The sequence below is a fragment of the Ptychodera flava genome, chromosome 12 (genome assembly GCF_041260155.1).
Source record: "Ptychodera flava strain L36383 chromosome 12, AS_Pfla_20210202, whole genome shotgun sequence".
In the NCBI taxonomy this organism is placed as follows: Eukaryota; Metazoa; Hemichordata; class Enteropneusta; family Ptychoderidae; genus Ptychodera; species Ptychodera flava.
The window spans coordinates 18,364,677-18,386,979 of NC_091939.1; the positions used below are offsets into that span (position 1 = coordinate 18,364,677).

Below are 22,303 nucleotides of genomic sequence, written 5' to 3' on the forward strand. Positions count from 1 at the left end.
TTAAATTACAACAAATGGGACATGTTATGCGTAACTGGCTTTAACCAACTTGACCTGATGGTGACATATGAACTTGCCAGGATAAGAGTTATAATGAATGTACATGTGCAGCATTTGACTCTGTTCATTTAGCTTTTTAGTCCCCACGGACACCGTCCGGGGGGACTTATAGGTTGGTCATGTCCGTGCGTGCGTGCGTGCGTCCGTGTGTGCGTCCGTCCGTGCGTCCGTCCGTTCACGCAGATATCTCAGAGATGCCTGGAGCGATTTCATTCAACTTGGTACAAGGATTACTTCATATGTCATACAGATGCACGTCGATTTGTTTCGTGATACGATCCAATATGGCTGCCAGGCGGCCATTTTATTACGATTTTTTCATGTACAGAGCAACAACTCAGGCATGTTTCAACTGATTTTATTCAAAGTTGATACAAGGACATTGACCAATGTCATAGATATGCACTTCAATTTTTTGGTGATACAATCCAATATGGCCGCCGTGCGGCCATTTGTTACGATTTTTTCATGTACAGAGCCATAACTCAGGCGTATCTCGATCGATTTTATTCAAAGTTGGTACAAGGACATTGACCTATGTCATACATATGCACATCAATTTGTTTTGCGATACGATCCAATATGGCCGCCAGGCGGCCATTTTATTATGATTTTTTCATGTACAGAGCCATTACTCAGGCATGTTTCAACAGATTTTATTCAAAGTTGGTACAAGGACATTGACCAATGTCATAGCTATGCACATTAATTTGTTTTGTGATACGATCCAATATGGCCGCTGTGCGGCCATTTTATTACGATTTTTTCATGTACAGAGCCATAACTCAGGCATATCTCAACCGATTTTATTCAAACTTGGTACAAGGACATTGACCTATGTCATACACATGCACATCGATTTGTTTTGTGATACGATCCAATATGGCCGCCGTGTGCCATTTTATTGCGTTTTTTCATGTCCAGAACCATAACTCAGACATGTATCAAGCGATTTATTCAAAGTTGGTAAAAGGAGATTGACCAATGTCATACATATGCACGTTAATTTGCTTTGTGATAGGATTGGTCACACATTTGCACGTTAATTTGTTTTGTGATACAATTCAATATAGCTGCTGTGCGGCCATTTTGTTATGATTTTTTCATGTCCTGAACTCAGACATGTATCAAGCGAATTTATTCAAAAGTATTTTTATCACAGTATTTTTATCACAGACCTAATGAAGAGGACTCTATCCTCTCTGAGGACCTGTAATCAAAGTACCCATTAACAAGTGGGGACTGTGTCATCAACGATGACTTGTTACAATAGTCTTTTAAGACTTTTGCTAAAATTCTTACCTTTTTAACTATTTATTTACAATTTATTTAAAGAGATACACACATGGCATGCATATTGTCTGCATGATTGCTCCAGTTGCTCAGTAATTTATCATTTCCTGAATAACATCACCAAAATGATGCGAGTAGTATCTCCGTCTAGTTCTTCTGGTGCAAACATTTCAATTATTCCTTTTGGATGAACTTCAAGCAATACAACTACATGAGTGAAATTGAACAGCAACGAGCAATACTATTATCTGTAAATAGTATATCTATATGAAGCGTGATATGCACCATGCACTGATATTTAATATCAAATACTCTCATTCAAAAATAATACAAAAGGTATCTATTTACTGGCCTAATATACAAAGTTGTACAGAGATGTAAGTTGTACAGAGATTGATTCAAGTTGAAAGAGAAAAGTTGGCAATAGAATCCTTTGGAATAAAATATGATAATAGTACACGCTAAAATTTGTCAGAATGACTAATATTGTCTTTCATATAAATTGTTGTACCAGTTTGATCATTTGCACAGTATGTCCAGATAGAACTGTTTTTAACCTGTATACTCTAACAATTCAGTCTGGGCCACTCACACTTTGAACTGTATAATGCACGATTGTAATTATATTTACCCAATCACTGGCTGTATGCATAATGGGTTTTATATCATCACTGTATTACTCAGAAACTTATTATACTTTTTTCATGACATGATTTCTCTTTCTGTCCTTTCATTTGACCTTGGAAATGAAAACAGAGGTTCATCCCAGTGCTTAATTTTTTTAAAAATGTCTTACTTTTTGTATACAGATTTCTTGTGTACTTACAATGCATGTACCAAATATAACATTGAGTCACATATTTATAGTTTCACACACATTTAGTTTGCAAACACATAAATGTTAAACGTTCATAGCATAGTTTATAAATATTTTTGTAAATATTTCACAACCAAGTGTACTTATAAGAATTTATTCTTTCCAAGCCTTTTTATAAATAAAGATTCTGTATGTCAGCTTTGCAGTTTCATTCATTTCATTCATACTTTCCACATTCGCTGTAGGTTTGTTCCATGAGAACTGCGCCCTCGTTTGTCTACATCTCGACCTTACAATTACAAATGAAATACATGTACATCATTCAGCTTTTTGTTCACGTTTCAGGACATTAAACATTAGTATTGTCTAGCTATACTCTCTTTTAGGTAAACTTATCAGAAATTTAGTTTCCAGATAATTCACATTGCCACATGAAAGTAAATTATAGGAAAGCTTGAGAAACTTTTAAACTGATAGAATACAACTTCATGGGATGTACATTCAAAAGCAAGATGTAATGGTCCATTTTGAAACAAGTCCATGTCTTGCCCTTTGAAACAGTTAAGCAAGATTTGACTCTATAAAGAGTTAATGTTTCAATATTTAAGATGCAAATAAAAGCATGTAGATACTTGAGGCAGAATGCACTTTGGGGACAGATATTTGGACTGTCACATTATTACAATTCTTTTCTAATCTACCACTTGTAGGGTCATTTTTAAGCTCTTGGAGTAAGAAAACTTTCCAACGTCCCATTTTTTCTAAATTTGAAAATTTTCCCTATAGAGTTAATACAAGGATGGCGGCCATTTTGAATTTAAGTATAGGCAAATGTCAGCTAATTAGTTTATCTAGTATCAAATTTTGTACAGTGATCCCTGATTTTTAATCTTGATTTGGTAAGAGTATGGTTGAAAGTTTCATTCAGGAGAATTTGAGCAAAATTTTAAGTCTTTCACTTTCGAGGCATATCCTTCCTTAAGTGTTTATCTATGATGTGGTCGTAGACAATTACTGACGTCAAACCATTGAAAGCAACAGAAGACAAGATGGTCTGGTGTCATCTGTATATGAACAAGATGTCTTCATCTGTACCGTAGCTCTTCCTGGCTCTGTTGAAATCTTTGACTGAACAACAACATAGATCTGAAATAAATACAAGAAATTTGTCAGTGCTAGGGATATGAAATTTACAGAGCTGACAAAAAAGAGAACTTGACAAATTCTGTAAGGTTGTTGTGGGTACAATTGAAGCATTCTAAATGACTTGGGTTTACAAAATCAAAGAAATTTCTATGACAAATTATCAAAGTAACAGTTCCGTCAGTTCAAGCACTACCTTGTAAATTTTACCATATTTAATCTCTTTTATACGCTAGGTGACATAGCTCGCCTCACAACAAACATCTTAATTTGTCAGTTTTAAAAAACACTTCTTTGTCCTCATATAGGCACTGTATGCACCGGTAAATCAGAAGACAGAAGTACCGAAATTTCATCAAATGATTTATGCTATGTCAACACTCCTGGACAGGACCATTTAAAAAAACATAGGGCCAAAGTCCCTGAAGCTACTATAGACATGGATACAAAATTAAGTACTTCCTGACTGTATGAAATTATCTCACTTAGGTCATCCTAGGGACTTGTAAACCAAATATTAAAGCTGTCTGACCAGCGGTTTTGAAAGAACAAGCAACTCAACAGTTGACAGAGCTCTGCTGTGTTATGTAGAGAATAACCTTTTGTGACACATGTATCGATGAAGAAGGTGGATATCTTTGATTAACATTGTGAGTTCTGTTGAATAAGTTGAGACTGTACATACTCAGAGAAAGCACACTGAAGAGGCAAATGTTTGAAACTTAAGAAGTTCAAGGTCATCAAAAGCATTATAAGGAATCATGTAACTTTCATTGCACTGTTTACACAGATTGCATAATTGCTATAAATAGCACATGAGGAATCTTACAGCCCAGCTTTACCATAAAACCCTATCACTTTGACCATGTTCTTTTAATTGACCACTCTATTTTTTTCCTCAAAAAGTAATTTTATTTTATCCTTATCAAGTCAACCATAAATGGAAATTAGATCTTTCTCTATCTCTATCTCTATTGACTATTTTGAGCAATTTCTTTTAGATGACATACAGGGCACAATAAATGACGGTTCAGAATATGTAAAAGTTGGGATTCAGGAAAGTTGCCTTTACATGTTTTAATCCTCCAAGATGGTAAGCATTTCACTATGAACTGTCAGAAAAAGTTGAACTTTCTGATAATTCTACAATAAAATTATTTTGGCTTTGATGATTTCCTAATTAATTCAATTATTTAAAATCATATTAATTATTTTTTTCTGGGTGAATTGATAGGGTTTATACAGTACAAATTTTGACCAAAAATGACAAAAAAAATTCCTTAAAAATACACATTTGCATATTTCATCACAATTTGAACAAATCTAAGTTGGGTTATCCCTAGGGACCTGTATACCAAATAACAAAGCTGTCTGACCCGCGGTTATGAAGAAGAAGATTTTTTGGCATTAATTTGCCTATTTTCAACAATATCAAAAAATTAAAAAAAACAGTTTCTCAAAATCATATTTTTCATCTACACAACAAATATCAAATCACTAAGTGCTGCGGTTCTCAAGATATTTGAGTGGACGGACGCCTCACAAACGGACAGACATACATACATACATACATACAGACTGACGACGGACGCCGGACAGATACCCATCCCAATAGCTTCTATAGACTATAGTCTATAGTAGCTAAAAATTACACACTTCTGCTGTGGTAAAAAAAAACCCCAAGTTTTCTAAAATACGACATCCGAATTTGACCAATTCAAAACAATATCATGAGCGTTACCAAGTAAATGTATGGAGTGAACGGGTCGAAATCTCGTGGTACAGTATACCAGTGGCTGAGGTGCTTTATTGCTATTTTATCATAACAGTAAATTGAAATTCTGGTGTGATACTCTCATAAAAAGAATTTTTGTGTAGCTGAGAGATCAGTATGTTCCAACTGTGCTATATCACAAATATAGCATGGTTACTTTCACATCTTATCCAATCAGATTTCTGTATTTGTACCATCAATATATTGTGGTATGATATTATAAATTATATCATACCAGTATATTGATGGCGCAAATACAGCTATCTGGTTGGTCGAGACGTGAAAAGAACCGTGGTATATTTGCAATATACCACGGCTGGCTTATGTTTGAGCTCTCAGCTTGAGCAAAAATCCGTTTTTGTCGTTCCAGGCTAGAATTTCAATATACTGTGATATAATAGCAATAAATCACACCCAGCAACAGTATACCACTCGATTTTGACAACTTCATGACATATATTTTTGTTGCGAACTGGTCAAAATCTTGTGGTATACCATTGCTAGCTGTGCTTTATTGCTTAATTGTATCTACAGTCTAGATAACTCATGAACTGAGTGGCCATACCTGAGTAACATGCTGGGTTTTTGTAGTACACAGTTCCATCCCTCCTGTCATAGCCACACACCACAATAAAATGACCTAAAAATTCCAATAATATAGTACATCTGAACGATTAATGTCTAAATGGTTTCTTACTTTATGGAAAAAACACATCTTCCCATAATTAAATGAAATATGGCACACAATAATGCTGCATATTTTCGAACTTCCCCATAGAGTAATTACATGCAGTGGTACTTTGGACTTCTAGATTTCAGGACATTTGTAGTAAGATACTTAAGGCTAGTCATGATGCCATGTTCAGCATTTCTGTTTGATTGAGCTGGCAGAGTGCAGCAACAGCCATATTTTATTGTGTGCTAAAATCACTATTGCATTCAAATTAATTGAAACTATTCTGGAGTATGTATCAAAGGAGAAATTCATTGATTTACTGTTGATTACAATAAGGCTATCCAGAGTGATGTTATAGACACCAAAGAAGGGCTGTATTTGAGAAATTACAGCAATTACCTGTGTATGGAACTGATCGGCAACAGGTTAATGAGAGTATCCCTGACAGCTTACCACCCTGTAGAAGTTAAAAGAAAGTTTTGTGTAAGTGAATAGCGATGTGAAAAACATACACATGTTGAAGGCATATCAACATTCATCACAATTTGAACAAAATCTGAATGAAGTCCTAAAATCTGAAATCTAATGGATGATCGGGGTGATGATGGTGGGGTGGCTGATGAGTCATGTAAAAAGTTTATCTTTCATCTCTTTCTAGCGTCCTGTACAGAGAGCTATTCATAGACATAAAAACAGAAATACCGTCAAGGACAGTGTGCTCATATTTGGTTTGAATTTGTCTATCAAGAAATATTTAAACCAGAAAAACAATAATGACAAAAGTAAATAAGGTCTGAAACTTTAGGTACTGGAGGTCAACTTTAGGAACACCCTTAGCAGAGGAATGTTTCAACACAGTCCTTCATGGTTTCAGCAGGTCTGCCAATATGTATCAGTTCATGAACAATGACAGGAAATGACTCAAGGTCAGTGGAGTAGCCTGTTTCAGTCACTGCCACCACTCCTACAAATAATAGGTACACTGCATACAAATAGGTTAGAGATTACAAAATCTCCAACTCAGATGTGTGGGCTGTTTCAGTCATGCCACCACTCACACACATTTGCAGGATTTCCCCTTTTCTTACCTGATTTGCATATTTTGACACTGACATGTTCATTTGAACAACGTCACATCTCAACCCCTGGGTCTACCTGTACACCAAATACTGTGATGGTAGGTGCAGCGGTTTGGGAGCTTTTGCGTGTGATGGACATACATCCGCACATACATACATACATACATACATACATACAGACGCCACCGACTCACCATATAAGCTCTTTTTGGTATTTATATACATACCAAATATGAGCTAACACAAAAAAACAAAACAAAACAATTATAATGAATAAGGGCAGAAAAAATGTCTGCATCCATGCATGATACACCTTACCTGTTGGCTGGTGTCACGCTCTTCCTCTGGACAAAGTTTACAATCCAAAAGTTCTGAGTTTGTAAGAACGACAGCAACCTGTTCTTGACTTAAATGTCTGTGAATTTCACTTATACTTACAGATCTGAGGGGGTAAAAAAATGTTAAAAGATTAACTTACACCTGTTGGAGACATCTGCTGCTTTGCATTCAATATTGAGAATCCTATAATTTTATGTGTATGTATTAAGTACAGGTAGAGAGGTTCAGTCGGTAAATTAAAACGTTATAGTTTTGAAATGGTCAACAAAATAATCTGAACAATAATCATTTTATCCTTCTAGATCAAGAGATCTAGATACTTGAATTGGTTGCTATACATTAAAATCTTCTTGTGAGATATTGGAATATATTTTAGTGAGATGTAGGGATATATTTTACATCAATTTGATTTTTTGACAATCCCAAGGACTCAAAATGTTGAAAAGTTGGGTCTGACTGCCAGGTCACTCCATTAGAGTGGAGGGAGAGTAGCTTCTAATTTTCTGCATCCAACGGGATGAAAATTTTAATGTCTTTGTGTCTTGCCTGGAATGTTGTGCATCCAAGACACGATTGCGTCATGCACAGCCCTTGCTTATGACTAGACATCATTCCAATGGTAGCAATGTACTGATCTCGTCTTGGCAGAAATCATGTGAACAGAACTCTGTAAATCAGCTGGATATTCTAACTATAAAAGTGTAAATTTTTAGAATCAAACACTGCTTTGTTCAAAACACCGACACGCACGTTTCTTCTGAGGATGTTTCAGGCTTTGTGTTTGTTTATTTTCTAAATTACCTCTTTTGGGTGTGTATTCCAAGACTTGCAGCATTTTTGAACAAAGCGTTGACTCTCTTTTCATCCTCATTGAATGTGTCTTCATAGAAGTCCTACAAGAGACAGAACAAGTCATCGTTGATGACACAGTCCCCACTTGTTAATGGGTACTTTGATTACAAGTCCTCAGAGAGGATAGAGTCCTCTTCATTAATTAGGTCTGTGATAAAAATACTTTGATACAGATGGCGCTCAATGGCCAAGAATGAGTTCCATGGTGATGAAAACATAAAACCAATGTAGGCCACCATCTTAAAGTTCATTAAATGAGTCAACTAGGAATTAATCAACAGGATGTTGCAAAACATTTTTGCATACTATCCTAACACTAACAGATTATCACCGGTACCATATTTCATAAAGTTTGATGCAGTATTTACAACACTATGAGATCAACATCTGTATGAAGTTTCATAAAATTTGACATTGTATTAATTTGTAGATACATAACTCTAATTAGGAAGCAATTACAAATTAATTAAAATGACACTGATAAATGTCTTTTTCAATGTTAAAGCAATGTGAGCTTAACATCTGTACAAAGTTTCATGAAATTTGATGTAGTATTTCTTGACATATCAGCCTAATTACGAAAATTCAATACTTGACATGATACTGCTACATGACGTGAAACAAATTGACGAGCATATGTATGAAATAGGTCAATGTCCTTGTACCAACTTTGAATGATACTGGTCGAAATATGTCTGAGTTATGGCTCTGTACATGAGAAAATCGTAACAAAATCGCCGTCACGCAGCGATATTTGATCTTACTGTTTAAAAAATCAACACGTATATGTATGACATAAGTCAATGTCCATGTACCAACTTTGAATAAAATCGCTTGAGACTTGCCAGAGTTATGGCTCTCGACATGAAACAACCCTAACAAAATTGCCACCATGTGGTCATATTAGACCATATCGTGAAACCAATCCACGTACATATGTATTACATAAGTCAATGTCCTTGTACCAACTTTGAATACATTCCCTTGAAACATGTCTGAGTTATGGTTCTGGACATGAAAAAATCGCAAGAAAATGACCACACGGCAGCCATATTGGATCGTATCACAAAACAAATCAATGTGTATATGTATGACATAGGTCAATGTTCTTGTACTAAGTTTGAATAAAATTGGTGAAAAAAATTGGTTGAGACGTGACTGAGTTTTGGCTAAGGACATGAAAAATAGCGTCAATGATGACACTGTGCTCCTCAGTGCATTTAGCGGTAGGGATGCAAGGAGAGAGGTTTGGGGAATGTTGCTGAGAAAGATGCAAAGAAAGGGTTGAAATGTGAAACTGTAATAAAACCTATTGGTTTTTCAGGAGTGAGCGTCCAGCTTGGTAAACATGCCATCTTGTACATGAAGGTAAAAATATAATTTTCACATGTCCACCAAACTTGGAATTTGCAAAGATGTACATAGATCATCCAAATTGATTTATCTGCAAGATTTTGTATGTTCCTTGCTACAAAATTCTGACCCTATTGAATTATAACAGGAAAACATGCACGCATGATTGGACAGTGTGGACTGTGTATTGGATGCACTACATCTGCCGTGATGATGGATTGCCAGACGACCACACTGCATCAAAGAACTGTAGTTTAAAACGAAAATATAATTCTAAACAAGTCATTGACAATGACAAAGTAATAGGAGTATTAGTCTTGATGGGGCAGGGAAATGTGGTCATTAAGAAGTATCACTGGATTGATATGTTGAGATCTATGGGCACATAGGTCTATGTCGTTGTTCCCAATTTGAAACACATGAGGCATGTCTAAGTTATTGTTCTAAATTGGGAAAAAAGATCAGACCTGTAGCTGTATTGGCCAGCCAAGAAATACATATGCGCATAATAAATGAGGTACAAGATGTGACATCTTAAGGTCTAATATCCTATCAAAATTGAAGGGTATAGAACTTACTGAGATATGCATATATATATGTATAATCAAGGTCAAAGGTCATTGAGGTCACGTGACATTTTGAAAAAAAAAATGTATTGCTAATAAATCCCTATATGCCAAAAATCAGACCTCTACCTCTATTCGCTTGCCCAGAATTAGATATGTGCATAATAAATGAGGTAAAGCGTGTGTTGTCATAAGGTCTCCCATCCTACTAAATATAAAGGACATAGCACTTGTGGGACTTATTTATTGACATAAACGTATATTTTAGGTAAATAATCAAGTTCACATGACATTTTGTCAAAAAATTTCTATCCTATAGTTATCCCTATATACGAAAAATCAGACATCCAGCTCTATTGGCTTGCTCAGAATTAGATATGCACATAATTAATGAGGTACAGTATGTGGCGTCATAAGGTCTCCCATCATACCAGATATGAAGGGTGTGGCACTTGTGGTTACTGAGTTATGGACAAATATGTATATTTGAGGTCAAAGGTCATTGAGGTCACGTGACATGTTGTCAAAAAAAAAAATTGTATTGCTAAGTTATCCCTATATACCAAAAATCAGACCTCTAGCTCTATTGGCTCGCTCAAAATTAGATATGTGCATAATTAATGAGGTATAATATGTGGCGTCATCCCATCATACCATATATGAAGGGTGTAGCACTTGTGGTTACTGAGTTATGGACAAATATGTATATTTGAGGTCAAAGGTCACCAATGTCACGTGACATTTTGTCAAAATGTCTGAGATATCTGTGTGAAAGGATGGACGAACGGATGGACGAATGGACACAATGACCCAGACACCATGACCCAATCTATAAGCCCCCTGGACTTCATCCGTGGGGACTAAAAACTGTGTCACTGCATCCTTTTTGCACTAGAATACGATGAGAAACTAAATTTTTATTTTTCTTGGCCTTATACATGGGCGTCTATGGAGAACTGCCTTTACATGGGAGTCTATGGAGGACTGCCTTATACCTGGGAGTCTATGGAGAACTGCCTTATACATGGGAGTCTATGGAGGTGTAAACTAAAAAGTCCTCCAAGTCTAACACGGCCAAATTTGATCGCATTGTGAAACAAATCGACGTGCATCTGTATGGGGTAGGGTACTATCCTTGTGCAAAGTTTGAAAGAAACTGACCAGGGCATGTCTCAGTCTGATGTCTGCGTGAACGGACGGACGGACGTACGTACGCACGCATGCACGGACAGACGGACATGACCCGATCTATAAGTCCCCCCAGACTTCGTCCGTGGGGACTGACAAACTTTCTTCGTGTCATTGATGGCCTTGATTTTCTTTGGATATTGACTGGACACATTTATTAAAGACGTCACTTTAGCTTGTCAATGACAGTGAAATGATTTCTTGCAGAAACTTGATCGGTCCAGCCAAGTACACATGCTTACTCATAACAGCTGGACTGCGATGATCACAACATTGTTTTGTGATATTCTGATACAAAATTAAAATAATTTTATTAATATGTCGCATTGAGTATAAAGTTGCAAATGTTTCCTTGGGTGTTGAAACATGTTAGCATAGTGTACGTGTTACAAATCAACACACCAAACAGCAATGTTCATGTAGGAACAACCTGCTTGATTTCCATGGACTTTCTGGTCCGCCAATCTCACTGTTATGTCTGTTTCCCCTCTAGCTTCCGAAAATTCTTGGTAAATTTACAAATTCAGTCTCAAAAGTTTTAGCCCAGATATATTTTCATTTGATATTTTGATATCATCAAGAAATGTCTGGTGATGTTCACTTCTAGATCATTAAACTGGTGGAATCTACAATAATATTAAAATCATTCAGAATCACATAATTTCTTGTTTAAGTTATAGCAGTTTGAAAGTAGGCCGAATGGGAGTCAATCAAGCTGAATGCCATTTAAATTGGAAGGCAGCAAAATGCCATTTAAATTGGAAGGCAGCAAAATTACCTTTCACCTATTGGACCACCCTAGGTAGTTTCTTGTGAACCATAATTGCGTAATTAGGGGTCTTCATGCCTGACATCACATGGTGAGATGACCTAGACTTGACCTTTCAAATAACCTCAGTTTTTCTCCTTTTCCTTTGTATTATGACTCCATTTGTGAAAGTCTCCTTTGAAATAATGGTTTTTACTATCAAACTGAGTAGTTTCAGGCCAAATTTTGATACAGCAAAGTAGGTAACACTTTTGATAGACTCAAGGGCGACCCAGGACTCACAGAGGCAAAGCAGGCCTCAGCCCTGCGTACGATGCTGTGTGTTCCGCTACAGCTAATAGCCCCGCTCACACAGAGCGGGGCTATTAGCTGTAGCGGAACACACAGCATCGTATGCAGGGCTAAGCAGGCCTCAGTGTATTCATGGACGTTACGTTCATGATGTATTGTAGTATCGAACAGCAACAGTGTTTGTTTTACGTACCAGGGAATTTGTAACTTTGTAGAAAGGAGAGTAAAGTGTTTCAATACATTGCAACTTTGTAGGAAGGAGGGTAAACTGTTTCAACATCTCACAACATTTTATTGTTGGGTGTAGTTCACACACAGCATCGTACGCAGGGCTAGCGAGAGAGTTGCCGACATCGACGGTTATTTACGAGAAGTGAATAAAAGACTGGCATTTTTGGAAGCGATCGAGTAGCTGAGGTAGGCTGGGATACGACTTGGGCCCAAGAATGCTGAATTTCAGCAGTAATTTGGCTTTTACGTCAAGTCCCAAAATGGATTTGAAGTCACCGACCCTACGTACGGGTCTTTGCAGGGCTGTGGTGAGCGGGGCGATTAGCTGTAGCGGAACACACAGCATCGTACGCAGGGCTAGTACAACATGTGATCATGGAGGTAGTAGGAGACTGAGGTTTCTTTAGAAAGCACGGTCGCGCCGATGAAATGGGAAGCTGAAATTTTCGCTCGTAATTTTGCAAACGAAATCGTAAATCCACTCAAAACTTCGTATTTTTTTTACATATTTGAAACCCATGAGGAACGTAATTCATTCTCCCCTGCAAAGTAAAAAGGAGATCGAAACGACATGCATGTCAGACAAAGACCAAACGCACGCAAGATGTCCATCCACATCCACCAATCTCGTAATTTACACCGACAGAACAAAAACAATTTGATCGAGCATGGACGTTCTAACGTAAATGCATCATTGTCTATCACATTTTCATGTAAGCCAATACACTCACACGTACGCTCTAAGTTCAATTATAATGTCAATCCAACACGATACTATTTCGCTGATAGTGAGTGTGCAGCGTGAATGGTATGCTGTAGTCGTTAGATAACACTGATCACGTGGTGTGACAAAATAGTTTTACGGAAGTTGTTGATGGAAGTGACGTCAACTTTGCTTCTCCCAACTCTATAAGCTTCCTCAGTTACGTAACTTCGTCGCTAAAAATTGTAATAAAATGGCCGCCTGGCAGCCATATTGGATCGTATCACAAAAAAAATTGACGTGCATATCTATGACATTGGTCAATGTCCTTGTACCAACTTTGAATAAAATTGGTTGAAACATGTCTGAGTTATGGCTCTGTACATGAAAAAATTGTAACAAAATGGCCCCATGGCAGCATATCGGATCATATCACAAAAAAAATTAACGAGCATATCTATGACATTGGTCAATGTCTTTGTACCAACTTCGAATAAAATTGGCTGAAACATGTCTGAGTTATGGCTCTGTACATAAAAAAATCGTAATAAAATGGCCGCCTGGCGGCCATATTGGATTGTATCACAAAACAAATTGATGTGCATATGTATGACATAGGTCAATGTCCTTGTACCAACTTTGGATAAAATCAGTTGAGATATGCCTGAGTTATGGCTCTGTACATGAAAACATCGTAACAAAATGGCCGCACGGCAGCCATATTGGATCGTATCACAAAACAAATTGACGTGCATATCTATGACATTGGTCAATGTCCTTGTACCAACTTTGAATAAAATCGGTTGAAACATTTCTGAGTTATGGCTCTGTACATGAAAAAATCGTAATAAAATGGCCGCCTGGCGGCCATATTGGATCGTATCACAAAACAAATTGACGTGCATATCTATGACATTGGTCAATGTCCTTGTACCAACTTTGAATAAAATCGGTTGAAACATGTCTGAGTTATGGCTCTGTACATGAAAAAATCGTAATAAAATGGCCGCCTGGCGGCCATATTGGATCGTATCACAAAACAAATTGACGTGCATGCCATATGTATGACATATGAAGTAATCCTTGTACCAAGTTTGAATGAAATCGCTCCAGGCATCTCTGAGATATCTGCGTGAACGGACGGAGGACGACGCACAGACGCACGCACGGACATGACCAAACCTATAAGTCCCCCCCGACGGTGTCCATGGGGACTAATAAAAATATTCTTAAAGAGTAATTGTTGTAAATGGGGGAAACTTCATTTGAAGCCTATCTCTTGCCAGACAAGTGATATAGTCATAATCTGAAAAATATATGACATTGTCCTTTGCTTTTTCAGTTTCAGTACAATACTGGACAAGTTATCTTTACAAGGTAAATACCAGAAGTACATGCCTTGGTAATTATGTCTTCCATCCCTGTATGCCTCACTTTTGATCTCACCGAGTTTATGATAAGATACTATTTCACCTGGCGAGCCCAGGTGTAGAATTTCACCTTCCAGGCTACAGTACACTTGGCAGCTAATTCAGCCAGTATAGCATTGACATAGTTGGCAAAGCTGAAGCTAACACCATTACGTTTTGTGAAGATGACATACGATTCAGTGGATTCACTTTGGCAAAGACGTTTTAAGATTCTACTTATGGTGTACTGCCAAAGTTAACATGTGCAAAAGTGTTTCCTTCAGTGGTGTGTTGTCTGTGTGTTCTTATGTAGCGTGCTAGTGTTGCAAACTTATTCTTTGCGACACAAAGAATATCATCGTGAGATACACATATGCAACTCACTGAAGTTCCAGTTAGCTGTGAAATTCCATGAAATGTCTATAGTATTGTCACAAACCTAGCTAAAGAAGACACTGCTAGACAATACTTCACAAATTTTCCATTTATCTCATCCATTTACAACATTCTAACACGGTAAAGGGTAACACATACTTTCTACATAAGACACTAACCTCTTTTTTGTAGCCACTGTCGACACCCAGAGTCTGTGTACACAGCAAGTGTTTGAGTCCGTGTCTGGTAACAATATGTGCTATATCAATGGTCCACACACTTCAAAAGAAACAATTTCAACAATCATTCTGATAACATCAGAGTATGCAAATGTTACCGTTGTAGCTTTGGAAAGGGATGGTGAATTACAGAAGAAGAGTGTCTATCGATAAAAAAATACCTAGCTAATATTATGATGGAATATGTCAAGGAGTAGACTGAAAGATCCATCGCTCGAGGGCACTCTCTACGCTCCCCCTTCTACGCACTAAGAAAGAGGAAGTGTAGAGCGCCCTCGAAAGATGGATCTGTCAGTCTAGCTTTGGGGATACTTTTCCAGATACTGTATTTTGCAAAACTTTTTTGGTCTGTTACTTGCATGCATTGGATTCATTTTGAAGTCCATAGAGTAAATGAAGTCTTCATCAATCAGGAAATGTGAGAATTGAAAATTACATTTTCCGCTACAGGGTTAGCACACGGTATAGCTGCCATTTTGAATTTAAAAAATCAACATATTTTGGGTAGTTCATTTCTCAAATTTCAAAATTTTCTGGTGACCCTTGATTTTTATTCTTGATTTGAGAAAATAGTTAAAATTTCTGCAAGGAATAGCTGAGCAAAAATTTGAAAGTTTCTGTTTTGAGGCATGTAAGTGTAGACATATTCCTAAATTGGAAAATACAAAATTATCGTCGTGCATGTATACATGGCTACTGAAATTTTTTAAGCTGAAGTACAGACAAATACAGCCGGAGAATATGCATGCTCAAAACTAAAGAAGTATGACAGAGAAATTTTGATATTTTACAACTCAGTGACTGGCAATGCTGTCATTGCTGAAAAAAACAAACATGACCAGTATTTTGCATGGGTACATTTTTAAGGATCTAGGAAAATTTTAATTACAGAGCTGACATACCTTTCACCAAAATTCAGTTCTTTACAAATTGTTGTGAAGTGATCAGCTGAAAATGCATCTCCCAGACCGTACCTGAAATGGCAAAAATCAAACTCTGCTTAACTGCATACATAGATCACTCATTTCTGATGTTGTACTTTGTTGTAGAAATATTAACCTTTTTTTTAACCCCAATCTTTGCCCATAAATTATTACCATGTGCCCTTGGAAAAACATCAAAATTTCAAGATGAAAGTGGTACAGAGTAATGCAGAATTCAATTATAAAGGGCCTTGGAATCCTCCAGTCAATAAAAGTTTTCACACCAAGCATATCCTACAGATCCAAGCAATAGCTATTTGTAAGGATGCATGCAATAAATTCATTTTAATCTATGTGTTCCTTGTTGATAGTGCCCTTTACATCACAGGCAGCAAAATGTACCAAGTAATATGGCATCCTCTTTGATTATTGCACTATACAAAGCTAATTTTTAAACACGTTTTATACATAATTTAGTTAGATTACTTATAAATCATCATTTATTGATCACTTATTTATCATCATGTAAAATTTGCTGCATTATCTGTGATGTTAAGATTCCAATGACATTTCTCTGACCCATTATGAAGTCTGTTATTAACACACAGCCTGGAAAAAATCATAATATTTATGACATGAAACCTTGTCAGATAGTAGTTCAATGACTCCCCATGGGCTAAACTATTGAGAGGAAAGTTATTTGGTAAACTGACACAGAGGAGTATGAAAAAGACAAAGTGACTTACTTGAGAGCCATTTGGGAACATGCAAGTCCACAGTCCCACTGTGTTTGTTGAATAACATGGGGAACCGGTAACTGCACAGAATCTTCAGCATCTGTGAAATTTAAAGGGCAAGTAGCTTGAAATGAATTTTTTCCATCATTTTGTTTACATGCCAATGGAAAGTTTAGTTCTACTCCCTAACGCCTGTTGTAACAGCCACTAGTTAGCTTGTCAACACAGCATGTAGTATATATGTATGCACAGTGTTATTATTTACATTTGAATTCTAGTCTGGACCATGTTTCATCTGTCAACAATAACAATGCAGTCTACTCCTGTACAGGCTTAGTTGACAAGCTGAATACTGTGTATCTCAACATGCTTTAGGGAGAAGAGCAAGAAATTGTAGTTGACTATAAAAAACAAAGATGGTGGGAAAAAATCAAAGTAATAGCTTATGGCTACTGTCCCTTTCTAAATAATTTATGATTGCACATCAGAAGTACAGCCACAACTGCATGGCTAACAAAGATATCTTGATACAAGTTTCATGCTCAAAATTCAAATATAATAATGTGAAAAATCTGGGATAAACTGACCATTGTCCATTTACTGTCAAACTACATCTGGATTGTACATTGGAAAATACAAGTGTCATAAAGCTGCTACATGTTACCAAAGAGTAACTTTACAATGATGATAGCATTTGGAAAGCAAAATACAGCTATGAAAATTATCTGAATCTACCCAAGTATTTACAATTTGGCATGTACAGGCCACAAGGGGGCAGAAATGTCAAAAGTTGTACAGCTTTAACCACTCAATTGGCGGACAATATGAAGTGAATTTACAAAACTCTACACATTTGTCACCACGGGTTCCAATAGTGTGGTTTGTGATACCAGTAGTTGCATTATCTTCAGGTTAAAAGTGATTCAACACCAAAAGACTTTTGCTCTTTGCTCAAACTTTCCCTACATAAACTTCACATCATTCCTTTTAGAAATCAAAATCAAAATCAGGGGTCTTCAAACTTTGTACTGGAGAAACAAATTACCAAATAGTTACCAACACTTGAAATTAAAATGGCCACCATTACTGTGTTAACTCTATCTGGAAACAATAACTTTTCGCTATATGATGTTACCTAGCTGAAAAATTGTGGCTCTACAGTGAGGCGGTCGGTGAGTTTTGGTTTTTGCGACCTCGCTCACCAGTAGAGCTACAATGCCGAAGGCCCTGTCGCATACAAAACAAGTCATTGACAATGACATAGTCCCCACTTGAAATAGGGGAGTATTAGTCTTGATGGGGCAGGTAAATGTGGTGTTTAAGAAGTATCACTGGAGTGTATATGTTAAGATCTATGGGCACATAGGTCTATGTTGTTTTTCCCAATTTGAAACACATGAGGCATGTCTAAGTTATGGTTCTAAATCGGGAAAATAGATCAGACCTCTAGCTGTATTGGCCAGCCAAGAAATACATATGTGGATAATAAATGATGTCCAAGATGTGACATCTTAAGGTCTAATATCCTATCAAAATTGGAGGGTATAGAACTTGTGGTTACTGAGTTATGCATATATATGTATAATCAAGGTAAAAAGTCATCGAGGTCACGTGACATTTCGAGAAAAAAAAAATATATTGCTAATTAATCCCTATATGCCAAAAATCAAACATCTAACTCGATTCGCTTGCCCAGAATTAGATATGTGCATAATCAATGAGGTAAAGCATGTGTTGTCATAAGGTCGCCCATCCTACTAAATATAAAGGACATAGCACTTGTGGTTACTTATTTATTGACAAAAACATATATTTTAGGTAAAAAGGTCATAGAGGTCACATGACACTTGATCAAAAAATTTCTATTCTATAGTTATCCCTACATACGAAAAATCAGACATGCAGCTCTATTGGCTTGCTCAGAAATAGATATGTGCTAATTAATGAGGTACAGTATGTGGCATCATAAGGTCTTCCATCATACCAAATATGAAGGTTGTAGCACTTGTGGTTATTGAGTCATGGACAAATATGTATATTTGAGGTGAAAGGTCACCTAGGTCACGTGACTTTTTGTCAAAAAAATTGTATTGCTAAGTTATCCCTATATACAAAAATCAGACCTCTGGCTCTATTGGCTTGCTCAAAATTAGATATGTGCATAATTAATGAGGTACAATATGTGGCATCATAAGGTGTCCCTCCAAACCGTATATGAAGGGTGTAGCATTGTGGTTACTGAGTTATGGACAAATATGTATATTTGGGGTCAAAGGTCACCAAGGTCACGTGACATTGTGTCAAAATATCTGAGATATCATCGTGAATAGAGGGACATGACCCAATCTATAAGCCCCCTGGACTTCATCCGTGGGGCTAAAAACTGTGTCACCGCATCCTTTTTGCTATATGAATACGATGAGAAACTAAATTTTTATTTACTCGGCCTTATACATGGGATTCTATGCAGAGCTGACTTATACATGGGAGTCTATGGACTACCTTATACATGGGAGTCTATGGACTGCCTCATACATGGGAGTCTATGGACTGCCTTATACATGGGAGTCTATGGACTGCCTTATACATGGGAGTCTATGACAGCTGCCTTATACATGGGAGTCTATGGACAGCTGCCTTATACATGAGTCTATGGAGGTGGAAACTAAAAAGTCCTCTAAAACGGCCAAATTTGATCGCATGCGAAACAAATCAATGTGCATCTGTATGGGTAGGGTACTATCCTTGTGCAAAGTTTGAAAGAAATTGACTAGGGCATGTCTGAGATATCTGCGTGAACGGACGGACGGACGGACAGACGGACATGACCTAATCTATAAGTCCCCACGGACCTAATAAGCACGCCAGACATGGCGTGGCATTTTCACGTAAAATCCCACATATTTACTGCATTTGGTCGTACCGATTTATCACTGCTGAAAACTAAACACTATACTTCACTAACCTTGTCATTTATGGGGTTGGTATTAGCACAGACATGTCGATCACATTCCATAAACGTTGAGCGTGTTTCTTGGAGCCGCCATTACAGGAAATTGGTAATGGCGGCTCCAAGAAATGTTTTTGGAATGCGATCGACGTATTTGAACAAATACCAAACCCCATACACGACAAGGTTAGTGTAGTATAGTGTTTAATTTTCAGTAGTGATAAATCAGTATGACCAAATGCAGTAAATATATGTGATTTTACATCAAAATGCCGTGCCATGTGCAGCGTGCTTATTTTGTATGCTTCAGGCCTTCGGCATTGTAGCTCTACTGGTGAGCGAGGTCGCAAAAACCAAAACTCACCGACCGCCACACCGTAGAGCTACACTTTTGCAGCTAGATGTTATCCTATGTTTACATTATTACAGTTCAACAGAGGTATTGCATAAGAGGACAAACGTGAATAAATATTCTGACTTCTGTGGTAAACTTGTCTATACTACACATAAAAGTGATTGTGTGTGCAGCTCAATATTGAAACTGAATGCAATGACCCTCATATCATATCAGACCTATTCTAGTTGAAAGTCTGTTCTCCTTACCTTCGTCCATTTGCCAGGAAGCAGACTTAAGTAGGTTCATGATTGTTCCCGTGTCAGTACAAAATGAGCTCAGGTGACGGCACAGGTACAAGGGAACCTAACCTATTGCAGCGCCCCCAGCGATAAATCTTTACTTACTGTAACCAAAGCTGATAAAAAGATTGGTATCTCACCTGACATACCGGAGTGTTCAGAAGAAGACGTCGTGATTAGAGGATACTTGATGGTGGTAGAAAACCTGACAATTTTAGTCAGATTCGTGAATCCCGAAAATGTTAGAAATATATAAACTTTCCCTTGAAATTGGCATCGGAACTCGCCGGCCGGTGCAACTTGCAGTTCACTTCATTCTTGTTGAAGCTGAAAGCTGACAGTACACACTGACAAAATTACGACCAGATTATGTGGTTTGTACCGGGATTAGACTTACAAATCCTTTAGTAAGCAATTGTTATTGGTCTACAAGAGCACAGCTTATCCAAGTGCACCTAGTAATTCTTGGCCGGCGACTGTTTGAAATGACGGCAAACAAGACGGGATGCTGCATGCTGGTAGCCATGTTTACTTGCCCATAATGCAACGCTTTTGTTCGTCTGCCGTGAGCGGGCGTTGTACGGTATGTATATCTATGTATCTATGTGTATGTCTATGTACGTACGTACGTGCATGTTATGTCTGTCAACTGCAAAATTTATTTATTAGTCAGCGCCCACAAAATTTCATTGACTAAGTGTGATACTAGTCTTTCACGAACCGATTTTAAAAAAAGGAAGACTATTACTAATAAACTTGACCTGCTTGCGAACCTAATTAAAGCTTACGGTAGGTGAGCAACAACCTCGAATTTTGTGACATGAATACAGAAAAGAAATTAATATAGAATGTAAATACTGAAATAATATACTAACCTCAAGCAAATCATATACAAGAATGCATGAACATCAGAGATGAAATACACTGATATTCTCCTGTACATTTATATGTGATATGATTTCTCCGTTTTTTTAACATGCATTATCAAATAAAGGTAAGCTTCTCCTCTCCCTCTGATCACGTGACCAAACACCGCTGCTAGTCTATAAACATTTGCCTGATGGCCTGCTGTTGTCGACCTTATCATGGGATTAAATTAGCTGGTCAACATCTTGCAATATACTAATCAGATATGAACCCGAAACGCTCACGGATTTCACTATACATTGCAGTTGTCTGTAGGCTTAAATTGCAACTTTTGCCACAAGTTTGCGATTTCGTTGAAACTGCTATGATCAACATCATGAACAATATTCACCATAGAATAATTCTAAGGTCATTAAGTATACAAATATGTAATTAGCTGAAATGAAAATAATACTAAATTTCTTTGACTGCAGTCATTGTATTACCACTTTATATAGCAAGTGTAATTGCCTTTGGTCAAGACCTTCTAGATTTATATGCCAAACCTTGAAAGCTCATTAGATATACAAATTATAAATTGATTGACATGAAATGTAAAACGTCTTTTAATAATACAATACAATTGTCTGATCAATATACATAGTAAGTTTCATAACTTCTGTAGTGTCTTCCAGTCTTATGTCCCTAATTTGGAAAGTTACTTCAATATGCAAATTGGTAAATCGCTGGTGTTAAAATGCTAAGCGACTTTCAGTAATGTTTTATCATAGTATCTTCAATGTATATAGCATGTTTTGTCAGCTTTGATCAAGTCTATTCAGATATATATCCCTGATTAGGAAAGTTCGTTAAATATGCAAATTAGTAATTAACTGCAGTAAAATGCCAGTTGTCTTTAAAAATGTTATATCATAGTATCTCCAATGTACATAGCAAGTTTCGTCAAATTCATTCGAGTCAATTCAGAAAAATTCCCTAATGATACGGTCAGTACGACAGTCAATTAGCAGTTAACTTACATGTCACCCATTAG

The 22,303-nt window shown here is 37.0% G+C and overlaps 1 protein-coding gene across 1 annotated transcript; it reads right to left on the reverse strand.

The window, feature by feature from the left end:
- Positions 1-1,633: 1,633 nt before the first annotated feature.
- On the reverse strand, positions 1,634-22,089 carry LOC139145263 (protein GUCD1-like). The gene is made up of 9 exons (XM_070716307.1): positions 20,544-22,089; positions 16,827-16,917; positions 16,060-16,131; positions 15,098-15,197; positions 7,983-8,074; positions 7,161-7,284; positions 6,163-6,220; positions 5,653-5,727; positions 1,634-3,316 (listed from the first exon to the last, which is right to left on the reverse strand). Exons 1-9 carry the CDS (start codon positions 20,548-20,550, stop codon positions 3,231-3,233), a joined length of 705 nt encoding a protein of 234 aa, XP_070572408.1. The 5' UTR covers positions 20,551-22,089; the 3' UTR covers positions 1,634-3,230.
- Positions 22,090-22,303: the final 214 nt, after the last annotated feature.